Below are 15,837 nucleotides of genomic sequence, written 5' to 3'. Positions count from 1 at the left end.
CCAATGGATCCTCTGTAGTGAATGGGTGCCGTCAGAATGAGAGTCCAAACAGCTGATAAAAACATCACAATAATCCACACGACTCCAGTCCATCAATTAACGTCTTGTGAAGTAAAAAGCTGTGTGTTTGTAAGAAACAAATCCATCATTAAAATGTTTTGACCTCAAAATTGTTGCTTCCAGCTAAAGTCAGGGGATGAACTTTTTCACTAGAGGAATGGTTATTATGAATTATGGACTCATATTTTGGCCAGAAGCAAAAGTATAAAGTTAAAACGCCTTAATGATGGATTTGTTTCTTATAAACACGCAGCTTTTTGCTTCACAAGACATTAACTGATGGACTGGAGTGCTGTGGATTACTGTGATGTTTTTATCAGCTGTTTGGACTCTTTCTGACGGCACCCATTCACTGCAGAGCATCCATTGGTGAACAAGTGATACAATGCTATATTACTCCAAATCTGTTCCAATGAAGAAACAAACTCATCTTCATTTTTGGGTGGACTATTCCTTTACTAATAAAAAAATAAATCAACAGCAGCGACAGTGTGTTTTAACACATGCAGACTCGACTCTAAATTAAACAACATTTTTGAGGTTGCCTAGATTTGATTTTAATTTGTCAGAGAGTCACAGTCTGAATGGTAACAGTAGATATGAACCACCGAAAGCCATTACGTGTGCAAATGACAGACCTTCCTTTAGGAACTTCCTTTTAGACCTTCCTTCACGCAATTGAATTGCCTTCCTGAATGATGCTTGGGTTCTCACACTACAGCTTTTTCTTCTGAAAATCTTTTTAATCAAGAGCAAGGGTTAATGGAAATCAGTCTAATAGGTCATTTTCATTGATTTACGTAACGAGAAGCTCAGCAGATTTCCACCTGCTGCACAAGACAGACTGAGTTCATTCTCATACAGTCTTTAGTTTCCACGGAGACGAGACAAGAGACAAGAGATTAACCAACTCATATTCCGTATGGAACACTGCATGCTGTAGAGTGTATACTGTATAATACTTAGTATTTTAAAACGTTGGCTTTCCAAAACCTATGCCAGTCGGGCTGCCCAGATAGTCAGTGACTTATTAAAGTGTTTTGATTTTGTGTAAAATGGAAACAGACTGTCTGAGGTTTCAAGCTGCCTTCCGAGGCACAATAATGTAATGTCTATTAATCTAGAACAAACTGAAGTGAGCTTTAAACATAGCAAAGCCAATTTTTACTGACGAAAATGCTTATTTCTCGTAAAAGTTTATTTATATGCTGAAAAAATATTTAACTTTTTTTTCAATTGCTCAATCAGACAGCATTTAGATTTTTTTCAGCCATTCGCTGATTCACACACACTGAATTTTGGGAGTCTGATCAGTTATTGAGTCAAGAAAGTGATGTTTAAAATCATGCATTCATCACTGGTAAAGTTGAGTGCGTTTCAGTGTTCTTTTCTTATTTACATATTATTATGGTATCTATTCATATTTTGAATTAGCTTTTATTTTTAATTTGGTTTAAGTTTGAGTAATTTTGTTATGTGCTTTTGTCATTTTCATTAGTTGGTTTTTGTTTTTTCTTCTGTTTAGCTTTATTTTTATTTCAGTTTTAGTAATTGTAGAACTTTAACTTGAACATATTTCAGTTAGTCTCTCTTTTTTGTTACATTTTTTTAAGTCTAAGCTTTTCATCTATTATTTTATTTTGTTTCATTTTTTTTTTTCAAATAACAAAAAATGTCAATAGGTCAAATTAAGTGCATTGCAGTGTTGCGTACTATTATAGTATTTATTAATGTTTTGAATCATTTTAATTTTAGTTCATGCTTTGTTATGCTTTTGTCGTTTTTATTAGGTTTTTTTATATTAAATATAGCTTTAATTAGTTTTTATTTATTTTTTTGTAATTTTCGTTACCTTGCCAAGGTAGCATTTTTTATTTGCTCTATATTTTAAAATTTTGCTCCAGTTAACAATAACAACACTGATGCATTGCATTGTGGGATATAGTATCTGTGGCAGTGTGCTCTGTTGTGTACAGCACATTTTGGTAAATGTGCATAAAGAAAATTCTCTCTATACATCCTGCTGAAGCAGTACACGTAGTATGCCATTCTGTGTGAAGATGAGTTCGTCATGCATGTTTGTGTGGATGGGTGTGTGTATTTGATGTCTGTGCCAGTTGGTTTTCACCGTGAACTGTGTGTGGAGCCACGCAAAGACTGACTATTGTTTCTCTTTCTTTTACGCTAGCGGCCCCCTCCTTTAACAGGGCGTCTTCACGTCAAAAACGCAAAAGTGAGTCACACACAAACACACACTCGGCATGGTTAAGGGCTTTTATTCTATTCCAGATTTTTTTCCATCTTACTGAAAATGAGTGTTGTGAATCAGCCACTTGCTAAAAGCACTCACACATATTACAAACCCACTCGTGTGTATGAGATGCTCTGTGAGTGAGACGCGTTTCCCTTCATAAGATAAATCAAACAAGTGCTCAATCTGCCACGTGTTGAATTATCCAGCTTGTTGGATTGTGCATGAACAGTTTAAGAACATCTCACACATGCACAACAAGCTGCCTCGCTGTCTACTGTCTAAATATGGTATCTTCTAAGACGGCATCCTAACCTAAATGGAACTTCATAAGTGAAGAACTTTAACTTGAACATATTTCAGTTAGTCTCTCTTTTTTGTTAAATTTTTTTAAGTCTAAGCTTTTCATCTATTATTTTATTTTGTTTAATTTTTTTTTTTTTCAAATAACAAAAAATGTCAATAGGTCAAATTAAGTGCATTGCAGTGTTGCGTACTATTATAGTATTTATTAATGTTTTGAATCATTTTAATTTTAGTTCATGCTTTATGCTTTTGTCGTTTTTATTAGGTTTTTTTATATTACATATAGCTTTAATTAGTTTTTATTTATTTTTTTGTAATTTTCGTTACCTTGCCAAGGTAGCATTTTTTATTTGCTCTATATTTAAAAATTTTGCTCCAGTTAACAATAACAACACTGATGCATTGCATTGTGGGATATAGTATCTGTGGCAGTGTGCTCTGTTGTGTACAGCACATTTTGGTAAATGTGCATAAAGAAAATTCTCTGTATACATCCTGCTGAAGCAGTACACGTAGTATGCCATTCTGTGTGAAGATGAGTTCGTCATGCATGTTTGTGTGGATGGGTGTGTGTATTTGATGTCTGTGCCAGTTGGTTTTCACCGTGAACTGTGTGTGGAGCCACGCAAAGACTGACTATTGTTTCTCTTTCTTTTACGCTAGCGGCCCCCTCCTTTAACAGGGCGTCTTCACGTCAAAAACGCAAAAGTGAGTCACACACAAACACACACTCGGCATGGTTAAGGGCTTTTATTCTATTCCAGATTTTTTTCCATCTTACTGAAAATGAGTGTTGTGAATCAGCCACTTGCTAAAAGCACTCACACATATTACAAACCCACTCGTGTGTATGAGATGCTCTGTGAGTGAGACGCGTTTCCCTTCATAAGATAAATCAAACAAGTGCTCAATCTGCCACGTGTTGAATTATCCAGCTTGTTGGATTGTGCATGAACAGTTTAAGAACATCTCACACATGCACAACAAGTTGCCTCGCTGTCTACTGTCTAAATATGGTATCTTCTAAGACGGCATCCTAACCTAAATGGAACTTCATAAGTGACTGATTTGGAATGCACTACATAGGCAGCACATGCACCACAATTTGCAGTGATTCCAATAAGTTAATGTTAACATGCTAACGTAACTAGCATGCGGTGGGTTTGGCTTGCTTAAGAGCTAGTATTGATCTTTTTGGGACCTGCATGTTTGGAGGTAGCAGAATTGGCCATTTTTTCTTTGGTAAATGTCCGTGTTTGTTTAACTTTCTTAATTAAACCAAGGCACACCTTTGCATGAATGTAGTATTGCATGTGCTTAATGCTAAATATGTTTGGTATATGTCAGTTTTCATTAAAGACACAATTTCATTTCATTAGCACTTTTTTCCACAAGTTGAATACAAATGGCCGTCTCTCATTTTTTGTTCAGTAAAGGTACCAGTCCCCGGTTCTTTGGAGAGAGCACTATTAGATATGTTAGATAAACTATTGTCTCGCATGAAATTAACACAGTATGGAAAGAAGCTAGTTTTAAATGCATCGACTGTCCATTTTTACACAAATTTTAGTGTTGACTGCAAAGATTATTGTAAGAAAAATTATTCAGAAAACTTTTTTAAGTGTATAGGAAATACAGGTTTATTAATAATTATAAACCAACACCTTAACACCTTGTTACCCATTATAGTGTATTTTTATTTTAGTATAAATAATTAATATAAAATATAATATTGTTTAAAATAATTGTATAATGTATTGTTTATATTAATGTATTGTCAATTTAAAAAATATTGTTTAGAATTTTACAAATGAAAACAATTTACAAATTTAATGCATTTTTTATTTTATTTTTTAATTTTATGAATTATTATGATGATGTATTCTTTTTATTAACCTAGAATTTCATTATTATGGAAATTGCTAGTTAAAAATGAACAATTATACAACTCTGTGTTTTGAAAATGTATTCATGTTGCAAATTTTATTTTGTAATTTTTTTTTTATTTTATTTTGCGTCATTAAAATATAAAGTTTCGCTAATGCTTTATTAAATAATTCAGGTTAACAAGCCCTTTTAATTTGATGTGCTTATGCATACTTGCAGTGATCTGTCCTCCTAATAGTTCTTTTCTTTCTCGCTCTGTTTACTTTTCCTCCCTCTCTCTGTGCATCTTCACCTTTTATCTGCTCTATTCTAATGCAATCTTCCGTCTCCATAGTGACAGATCAGCCATGCTGCAAGGCATTGTACGACTTTGAAGCGGAGAACGACGGAGAGCTTGGCTTCTGCGAGGGCGACGTCATCACGCTGACCAATCAAATAGATGAGAACTGGTTCGAGGGAACCCTGCGCGGCCAGACCGGATTGTTCCCCTCTAACTACGTAGAGGTGATGGTGCCGCTGCGGCACTGATCCCACACAAAACAGGAAGAGGAAGTGCAATGTCAGGTACAGGACAGGGAAAAGGGGGAAATCTGTGACTTCACTATGAGCACTTTGACCTCCTGAAAGAAATGTTGGATAACATACAGTAGGAGTCTGGATTATTATTTGTTACTTAGGCTTCAGGTCCAGCGTTTTAGTTCATCTTAGGAAACTCTAGCATTCCCCAAAGTACAATAAACATAATTGAGAAGTATGTCAAAGATAAATCAATTTCGGGAGTGTTCATTCTAGAGTCAAATGGATTTTATTTTCATATCAGTTTCCTATAATGATGTTACAAAGAAGTGTCTTCTGTTGGTAATCACGGACCTCTAGTGGTCACAGTTGTGTATAACACCTCAAAATGCTGCCTAGCATTTGTCAATCACAGTTCGGCTCTTTCCGAATGGCGCAAAGCTCAATGTGTTTGAATACAACTTATTTTACTTTATAATGCAGTTGTTCATTTGAATCTCGTGATTGATTAACTAACCCTTTCCCATTGGCTTTAGTTGTACTGGGTTTGTTTTATTTCCCTTAAAGGGACAGTTCACCCAAAAATGAAAGTTCTGTCATCATTTACTCACCTTTACGTTGTTGCAAACCTGTATGAATGTCTTTCTTCTGCTGAACACAAAAGAAGATATTTCGAAAAGAATGCTGGCAACCAAACAGTTGACAGTAGCCACTGAATTCCATATGATGGGGAAAAAAAATACTATGGAAGTCAATGGGTACCATCAAGTGTTTGGTTACCAACATTCTTCAAATATCTTCTTTTGTGTTCAGCAGAAGAAAGAAATTCATACAGGTTTGGGACAAGTGGAGGGTGAGCAAATGATGACGATTTTGGGTGAACTATCCCTTTAAATGCACTTTAGCTGTGCATTAATAGAGTTGACTCACAACAAAACAAAAAGGGAGGTCAACAAAAATAAAACGGTGTCTTTGCATGAGCATCAACCGGGATAGTTTACTCAAAAATAGAATCTTTTAGTTTCACACACATCCAGTTTGATTTTGTTGAGTCGTATGGTTTTGAGTGACATGGGTGAGTAAATAAAACTTTAAATACATTTTTTACAATGATCACTTCCTGCTTGCAAATTCTGTTTTAAATGAATATGTAAATGAGGTCAATCCAGCTGTTCGACGAACTAGAAGTACCAGTATGTGTTTATGTACACAACAGTCATTTTTACTTTTATTTTTCCGCATGATACTATCCCTCGCTCTCTCTTCTGGAAAAGGGAACCTTTACAAATCCACTTCTGCACTGTACTTGTGTTTCTGAGAACTGTAGTGGGCCACACACACGCACTCAAAAACCTCAGCTTACAGATATTAGAGTTCCACATGGATGTTGAGTTCTTGAAAAGGGAAATTAAGTGCGTGAACCACTTTTGTGATCGTTTGCCTTTTGGATTATTATAGCTTTAATCCGTTTCACTTCCTCAAAGAGGGAAATCCGAGGTTCCTCTAACCACTGATCTTGGTTCAGTTTCTATTTCTCAGGGAAAAGGTTTGTCTGCTGTAGTCCTGCTGTATAGATAGACTCATTGGGACTCAACATCTTCATTCAAAATTGAAATTTGTTGCCTTGCATAAATTGTACCAAATCAATGTTTACATGGCTCCTATATCTTTGTATTTGTGAATTTTGCTAGTCTTCTCATTGCAATAATGATATTACTCCACTGTTTGTGTACTTTTTGATTTTGAAGATACAGTCTGTAATCACTGCAAATATCAAGTACATACTTCCAAATTTTTTTCTTAGAATGATAGTCATGCTCAGTAGTTCTAGATGCCAAAAGGAGAGATTGGACTGGTTTAGACTATCTAGCATTTTGGATCGGATTATATTTCAGATTTTGAAATGGAATTCTTGGCAAGGGAATCGTGAAAATTAGGATCAAGCTGTAATCTGTCTAGAGTTACTGTAGTAAAAAAAGTCGAAAATCAGAGCTGTTGGAAAGTGTGATGTTCAATGTTGTGCATCATAATAATTGGTACTAATAGGTCAACGTGGATAAGGATATACCACGGCATGCTCCGAAAGCAAGATTTGAGCCATCACCTCCTTCGATGTGACTTTTTACTCCTTATGTGATTACATTTATGTTAGTCAGCAGATCTGATTTCATGTCGTTCAGTTGTTTAATCCCAAAAGGAACCAGTGTGATGAGTTTTTGTGAAGTATAAACGTCATTGTGTTTCGGGTGAGGGATGCTGGTCCTAGGTTTCGGGTTCGGGTCTTGCTCTGGTAACTATTTTACCTTGCAATGTAGTACTGTACTCTCAACATCTTGCATGCCCTCTGATGTTGCTTACACTACACTTAAAAGTAATAATATTCTATTATGGGTAGAATGTATTATATGTAATGGAAAACCTTGTTTGTGCCTCTTATTAACACCTGGTTAACATTGTTAGAGCTCAAATCGAAATCATGTGTTTTAGAAAGCGTTTCTGAAAGAATGCGTCTTTGAATCAGTATTCGCTGTGTAATCCATTTGTGATTTATGTTTTGTTATAAAATTCATTTTAAATAAAGGTGGAAAACTATAGCTGTCTGTGTTTTCTCTTGGTCAGTGATCACTTTGAGTGGGTTTCTCTCACTGGCGAGCGTGAACGGGAAGTAGAAATAATGGACTGGAGCTGGAGTTGAGTAATTACAGAATGCTTTCGGTAGTGAGGTGTTCATTTATTATTTTATTTATTTTTGCTCCACTCAATATATCTCAGGTTTCGCGTCGCTGGAATGGCACGTTAAAGGAATCGTTCAACCAAAAAATGAAAATTGTCATCATTTACTAACCTCATGTTTTTCAAAACCTGTATGAGTTTTTTTTTTTTCTGCTGAACACCAAAGAAGATATTTTGAAGAATGTTGGTAACCAAACAGCTGTTGGTACCCATTCAATTTAATGTTTTATTTTTTTCTTATTCTTTTCTCCACACTATGGAAGTCAATGGTTTGGTTACTAACATTCTTCAAAATATCTTCTTTGGTGTTCAGCAGAAGAAACAAACACATGAGGGGGAGCAAATGATGACAGAATGTTTGGGTGAACTATCCCTTTAAGCTTCTTTGGTGGTGAAGAAATACACAAATTAACTGAGCACTTTTTGTCTAAAATGTACAATACTTGATTTCAGTTTATTGAACTGAAATATCACATTCATAATCACATTAAAGGTGCAGTCATATTTACCCTTGTTTGATGAAATTTCACGAGCGAAATTCAGTCATTTCAGTAGGAATCAATGTGATCTGGAATATTGTGGGATAATAAATATTTATATATATATATATGGTATAGCTTAAGTTATTTAACATTTAATGATAATAATAAATGTTTGAATAATATCCATTTTGTTAAAGGGGTCATATGACGCGATTTCAATTTTTCCTTTCTCTTTGGAGTGTTACAAGCTCTTGGTCCATAAAGAAGATCTGTAAAGTTGCAAAGACTAAAGTCTCAAATCCAAAGAGATATTCTTTATAAAAGTTAAGAGTCAGCCGCGCCCTCCTAAAACGGCTCGTTCTAACACGCCCCCACATATCTACATCACTATGTGGGAAGATTTGCATAACACCACCCAAATGTTCACGCAAAGAAAGAAGGCGTAACTTTTATTCTCGCTGTAGTATTGTTGTTGCTGCCACCGCCATGTCGTGAAGATGCTGTGTGATTCGTTGTGAAAGCGAAACTACTTTGTTTGGTCTTCCAAAAGAGGACGATATCTGCTTCGTCATGCCTGGAGCTGATCCGTGCTGGTCACTGAGGAAATACATCAACTTTGCGCTGTGGATCGCCGGATCTGCTTTCACCGTGGACGAAGCGGAGTCCAGCCCGGGGTCGTCACATGTGGTTGCCGCAGGCATCACAGTATGGTAAGAGACGTAACATTTCTGTCACACACTTGAGGAATTCAGCCAACCACAACACACTGGATAGCTGGCCAATCAGAGCACACCTCGCTTTTCAGACCGATGAGCTTTGTAAAAATCGACGTGTTTCAGAAAGGCGGGGCATAGAGGAGAAACAATAATGTACAGTATGTGGAAAATTATGTGTTTTTTGAAACACCTTTAACCGCATAAACACATTTCATTACACCAAATACACAAAATAATGTTCTTTTTAGCAACATCATATGACCCCTTTAAATATTAGAGCAACATCATACTGTTCTGTAATTTATATAGGCTGTTTTATAATTTTGTGTATCGTAACACCTGAAAAAGAGTTTATATAAACATTGTTATTAATACAACAATGTTATTTATAGTATAAAAGTTGTTAACGTAATGTTTAGCCTATATCATAGCTTTTATAATTATATTTCTAGTAAATTCTATTATTATATAATGTATAATATTATTTATGATGTACTTTATTAACCTACAGCTCTAACTGAATTACAGTAGAATTAACTCTTATCTTCGAAATAGACATTAATATACGAGCAGTATTATAACCTTACAATTATACTTTCCAGCAAATAAAGGAGAGATTTCTGCCTGCGGGTCATAATGTAATCACAGATGCCATACTGACTGTCTCGGGTGTGCGGCGCTTGTGCAGCTGAATGCCATCCATCTCTCACCCACAGAAGGCGTGTCGTTTCCCGGGCAGCCAGTAACATCATCCAGCTGCTCTTTGTCCCGCTACTGTGTGTGTGTGTGTGTGTGTGTGTGTGTGTGTCAGTGTCAGTACCGGGCTGAGCTGCTCGAGTCATGGCAGCGGCGCCCGCGAACCCGCGCACCGGGAGCCCGAGAGCGCAGCTGCCGCCCTGCTATTACGAGGGATACCTGGAGAAAAGAGGAGCGAAAGAGAAGGTAAGCGGCTGTTATTACGTGTCAAACACTTGCTCCGATTATATCATCACGCGCAGCGGCGTATCATACGCATGGCATATGCTGCACGCGCGTATTGTGTGGATATGGGCGAGGTTTGCATGGATATTATTTCGTTTGCCAAGTGACCACTCAAATGTTGATTGTACATTTTAATTCTATGAGCTTGTGCCATGCTTTATGCCGCTGTCTGGCAGCTCTTTAAATGCCGTTATTTATGTCTGTTGGTGCTTTACATTTTCGGCAGGTGCTCTGGTAATGGACACACCTTAATACAGACCACATGCAATCGGAAGTGTGTGATTATTAATATGATCCATCACGTGTTTTAATCCTCAAGCATTCATTAATTCATTCATCCCCAGACATTGGAGTGAGATGCATCTCTCTTGCTGCATTGCATCTATCATGTTACATGCAGAACTGAGTATTTTGTTATCTGCTGCAGACAGTTTAAGCTTGTCAATTGTCATTTAGCCTAATATGATCTTCCAGTCTTTTGACAGTCTTTTGACTTTTACCAAAGTGCACATTTGCAGATTCTGTTTTTATGTAACTTTGAGACACAAAAGTTATTAATATGGTTAATAAATACCGCAGGTTAGAAATCTTTAACATACCGACCTTACTGCCGATGCATAATGCAAATTTTAGTTAATACTGATAAACAAAATATGTGTTTAATTTTATTGACCAGCATTATATCGTCCATAAAAATATGCTTTTTAGATAATAGTATCAGCATTTTGCATTGATCTGGATTTTATTATGTGTATTATTTTTGTCACTGAAATATTTTTTGAGTAACTAAATTAAATTGTTCTATTATAGTGCATTATATTTTCTCCGGATAGATAGGTATGCATACTTTAGAAAGTGTAAAACTCTGAATATGCAATAATATTTACTAAACGATACAATGTACTTTGTGAGTATGAATAAAATTGAATCTTCCCTTAAAGTAACCAAATACATTTTTCTATTATATTACATTGTATTTTCTAATTTTATTTATATACACTGTAGACAGTATGCAAAAACATTACCCAAAGCATAAATGTGTTGACAAAGAGGGCCACTTACACAAATTAATACCGAATCGCATATTCAGGAGGGAATATTCAGAGGGGTTCAGGTGCACCGTGTGTAGGGGGGTGGGTCTCAGATTTAGGACAGCTGTGCTCCGGACTGTTGTGTGTGTGTGTGTGAGCCATGAGCTGCCACTGAGGCAACCACATGTGACAACCCCGGGCTGGACTCCGCTTCATCCACTGTGAAAGTCGATCCGGCGATCCACAAAAGAATATCTCTTTGGATTTGAGACTTTAGTCTTTGCAACTTTAGAGATCTTCTTTATGCACCAAGAGCTTGTAACACTCCAAAGAGAAAGGAAAAATTGAAATCGCGTCATATGACCCCTTTAACATTTATAAGCAAAGAAATTAAGACAGCCATACATATTAGTATTGTAATTTTACTGTGTTCTGTAAACTGCTATTAATAATATAATACATAATTTGTAAAAAATTTTATTTAAATAATACAAAACTATATTACCATTTGTATTATTATTATTCAAATTTAATTTGTTTTTATAAATATTTATTAATATAATTTATTATTATTAAAAAAATTAAATGATAGACATTAGAAAATCTTTATTTTTTGTGTGTTTCACAGAAATCAGTCAGGGTTGGAAAGGCATTTTTGGGTAAACTGTTCCTTTAAATGTCTCTCTTCATATGTGTGTTTTCTGATTAGTATGTAGAGAAGTTGGATCTGAGTGGGTTTGTGTCTCTGATCGATGACCCAAGTCGTGATCGAAATCTGGAGGCAGCCAGACTGAATCTCCGCATGAAGGATGGAGAAATCAAACTCACTGTGAGTATCAGTATGCATGCATCTCATTCCTCTCATGCACTTAAACTCAGTCTCGCACACACAAACCATCTGATGTGTACTGCACACTGAATGGCAAAAGTTTTCTTAAAACGATAAGCTCCAGTTTGAATGCTTGGTCAGACACACTGCACATCTCAACCTTCACTCACTATATATGAGCAAATGTGGGTCTTTCAGTCTTCACAAACATCTCCATATGGAATTTACCTTTGGCACACTCTAGAGAGTTTCGCTTTCACAGGCCACTATTTTACTCATGTTTGTGCTCACCACATCTGATGCCAGTTATAACACTTCCACACAGCTCTAGGTCATATTATGGTCAGGTCAAGACTAAACAGCACTTACTGTACAGTGTAGGATCACTATCAGCTGTTGATTATGCATTCAGAATTAGGGCCGATCAGAGGTCTACTAGAGTGATTAATTATATAAAGATTACCAACTCAAAACTGTCACTTTTGATCAATTTAATGCATCCTTGCTGAATAAAACTATTGATTAAATCAATAAATGTGAATGGAGATCTAACTGACTGTGAGATATTGCATGTCTCTAATGCAGTGCAGTAGTGTAAGGACATATTGCATTGAGTTATAGTTATTAATTATAATATAATTAATGTCAATGTCTCTCTCTTTCTTCTCAGGCTCCAAATCTGGAGGCGCGTGAGCTGTGGAAAGGTTTTCTCTACTCTGTCGTAGATGTACGTTCAATCAAATGAGGAAATGTTTTTTAACAGAAGTTGACATATATTCGTTAGTCTCACAGATGAGTTTATGCCCTTACATAAATGGTCATAATGCTAGTTTAAATGCGCTAGTGTTTTGTTATTGCACACTAGAAGCAGGTCAAGTTTTGTATGTCAATAAACACTTACAGCTTCTCCTGCAGAACAACAAATTCCGGTCAGACTTATTCTTTTTAGCACATAGTCTTGAATAATACTGCTGTTCTGAGTTTGTTAATGAGATCTCAGACCTTTGAACTGCAGGGTTTGCGTTTTATGACCATGTTTGAACAATGCAACAGATACCTTTGTTTCTTTTGGTTTAGGAAGGATTTGGTATGAATGTAACAAAAGCTTTTCGGGAAAACGGGTAGTGGGATTATAATGGGCTATTTTAGATTAGTTGTTTTTTATTTTATGCTCATTTTTTAGACTGTTGTAGACTTTGTTAAATCTAGTTTTGTGAATGTGTTTTTTCAGATTTCTCAAGAAGTTACATTTTGAACTTATGTTATCTTTTTTATACTTAAACCAGTTTATATGAATGTTTTTGTTGGACTTTAGATGTATAATAAAGTCGATTTTCCATCCATCATAAAACATGACCAGGTGTTATAAAAACTATTTATCAGCATCATATCCACTGGCTCTAGTTCAACACCACCAAAACGCCTCCCACACACTGCTTTAGAGATTCTGCTCACTTGTTTTCATAGATAAAGAGATCAGAGTCCCCATGCATAAAGCGTCACTATGGACTGTATATTTAACCGTGCAGATTAGGATGACATATGCTTTGGGTTTGATTCCAGCTGGCTGTGCCCACGACTCTCACCCTCCTGCCCGGCCAGCTGCACATGCTGAAAGAAGTCGTGGAGAAAGAAAAAATGCGTCGACAGGCACGCGTGTCTTCCAGAGCCCCCTCGTCCCCCCTCTCGCTCCCGCTGGTGGGGGAAATACCTGCGTGAGTATCTGTTTATTTGAGCGAGTGGGTTTGGGGGAGAAGATTCATAGATGACATTCTTGACTGTCTGAGTGTTTATGCATAGCTAAAACATCACTGTTAATATTGCTCTTATAGAAGTAGGGCTGGTACTTTTTGCCAGCCTGATAAAACAGACGCAAAATTTCATGGATTTACATTGTGTCCTACCCAGCAATAAAAAGACAATGTAAAACTAATTTCATATGTCAGTTCACAGAACTACTAAATTGAGCCAATATATGTGATGTTTTAGAGATCCTATCTTCACTTGGATTTTTTTTCCAAAGATGTATGTTTTATGAGGTATATGCACTGGGGTTGAACTTTAAAATCTATTGACAGACTGTATATGCTACTATTGTCATGTTTTGCCACGTTCTTGTTAAAATGACACTGCTTACTAAGGTATCACTTCTCAATACTTAAAAACTGTGTTTGGCTGGGATTAGATCATTTTATTTTATTTTGACCTCTATTTGTAGATCATCCTTGTCATTTGTAGGCTTTCTTTACCAAAATCTTCTGCATACTTAACTGATGTGAATAATCGCACTCTTAGTGGATACTTGAGACAAATGTTAATGTAGTTGTGCTTCTGTGTTATTTGGCAGGTGTTTCAGGCCTGTGTCTCGTACTGAAGCTGAGGTGCTGTTAGAAAGACATCCAGACTGTGGGAACATGCTTCTCAGACCAGGCCGAGATGGATCTTCACTCGCCGTCACCACACGACAAGACCTGAATGGGTAAAAACACTGACACGTCTCTGTCTCTCTCTCAGTATGATTTATTTCTATTTTAATTTATCAGTGAGAGCATTAACCTCCAAAAATACACTTTGGCTCTGTTCTAAAATCTAGTAAGCTGTCTTGCTGTCATATGCAGCTGACTACTAAGACAGCATCCTAAACCACATAAAACCTCATTAGTGACTAATTAGTTGTTCTTAATAGATAGCAACTCTGATAGGGGTGTGCCGGTAGGAGTATCGGTACCGAACGGTTCACGGGCAAATTCCAAATGGATAAAGATAATTAAGAAATTACATCACTCCCTTTGCCAAGTGCATTCCAAACAACTACACAATGGCACGCATGTGCCCTGCTCACTCCAAAAGTCCCCTCTCCAAGGGGATAGGGATGATCACTTCCATTTGGAATTTGCCTGTGAACCGTTTGGTACACGATACATGTACCGTTACACCCCTAAACTCTGAACACTAAACAAATAATGTTCATGAAATATAGTGCACATGAGTCTGGACACCAATTAATTCCAGTAGAACATAAAATATACAAAGCATATTTCTGTCAGGACTACTATCGTCAAAGATTATTGACAATTAGCATACAGTTTGGATTGGCAGTATGGTTCTGTTCTGGGCAAGAACTCCCTGCGCATCCATGCAGCCTAGCATGGATGAGAGCAGGGAGAGCAGCAATAACCCCCCCCAGGGTAAACGGAACAGAACCAACATAAATGTATTGCAGATATCGTTAAAGTTCAATAATGTTATGTACACATTTTAGAATTAGTCTGATTCAAAGGAGAATCAGAAGGCTGAATCCTGACTGACAGAGGAGGAGCTGGGGATGGAGGAGGGTAATTAGCTATTGAGCAATGCGAAAACTGCTGATAATACCGAGGGACCTTATATATGAATGCTTAGATAGGTGTCGTATTCCCATAGGTTGATGGGGATCAGCTGAGAGTCAGCTGATGCGAGCTTGACTAACGTGACCTGCCAGAACTAATGCTACGCTAGATACAGTATAGTTGACATTTCATTTGAACTGATCTGCCATCTTGAATTGTCTTCCACTGAGCTTTGTGCAATGTATTCTTTAGACCAATTCATTATGAAATCATTAGTGCCTGTTGTGATATCATCACTGGATTTCATTATGACTTCATAAATTATCATAACGACATAACTGCTGGATTTCATTATGATCAAATGAATAGAAGTGACTGAATTTTCCTCGTCATTGTTACTGGATTTCCACTTAATTTCACTGAATCAGTGTTACTTTGGTGTTATTTATATACTATTATAGTATTTTATAATATTTTTCATTGGCTTTTATTTTTATATTTCGGTTTTCCTTTTAATTTGAGTAATTTTGTAATGTGCTCATTTAGTTTGTTTTTACACAATATTTCTATTTAGCTTTATTTTAATTTCAGTTTTAGTCATTTTAGTACTTAAATGGGAAAAAATTAATATTTTGTCCTTATTGTGGATAAGGACGTGTATTTTGACTATTTAGATTTTATTTTATTTCAAATAACGGGGGGGGGGGGGGGGGGTA

General features: G+C 36.4%; 2 protein-coding genes across 5 annotated transcripts in view; both read left to right on the top strand.

Annotated features, from left to right (window-relative positions):
• LOC107599254 (endophilin-A2-like) overlaps positions 1–9,731 on the top strand; it is a 26,803-nt gene extending 17,072 nt beyond the window's left edge. Inside the window, exons 9-11 of one of the 4 annotated variants that reach the window (XM_016290796.1) lie at positions 2,249–2,293; positions 4,839–5,039; positions 9,662–9,731. In XM_016290796.1, the coding sequence (XP_016146282.1) occupies positions 2,249–2,293; positions 4,839–5,032 (239 nt within the window). In that variant the 3' untranslated portion in view covers positions 5,033–5,039; positions 9,662–9,731. Of the gene's footprint in view, positions 1–2,248; positions 2,294–3,280; positions 3,326–4,838; positions 5,591–9,661 lie in introns of those variants that run through there. The other 3 variants (XM_016290797.1, XM_016290794.1, XM_016290798.1) reach the window with 3 other exon arrangements.
• Positions 9,732–9,767: 36 nt separating this feature from the next.
• The window catches only part of LOC107599279 (uncharacterized), a 14,311-nt gene continuing 8,241 nt past the window's right edge, over positions 9,768–15,837 (top strand). The window contains exons 1-5 of the mRNA XM_016290825.1: positions 9,768–9,893; positions 11,673–11,792; positions 12,463–12,519; positions 13,356–13,507; positions 14,140–14,271. Of these exons, the coding sequence (XP_016146311.1) occupies positions 9,792–9,893; positions 11,673–11,792; positions 12,463–12,519; positions 13,356–13,507; positions 14,140–14,271 (563 nt within the window). The 5' untranslated portion in view covers positions 9,768–9,791. The remainder of the gene's footprint in view (positions 9,894–11,672; positions 11,793–12,462; positions 12,520–13,355; positions 13,508–14,139; positions 14,272–15,837) is intronic.

This window comes from Sinocyclocheilus grahami, unplaced genomic scaffold (assembly GCF_001515645.1).
Source record: "Sinocyclocheilus grahami isolate Dianchi unplaced genomic scaffold, SAMN03320097.WGS_v1.1 scaffold263.1, whole genome shotgun sequence".
NCBI lineage: Eukaryota > Metazoa > Chordata > Actinopteri > Cypriniformes > Cyprinidae > Sinocyclocheilus > Sinocyclocheilus grahami.
The sequence above is the reverse complement of the archived record's forward strand: the minus strand, read 5'-3'. Positions and strand labels throughout refer to the sequence as shown.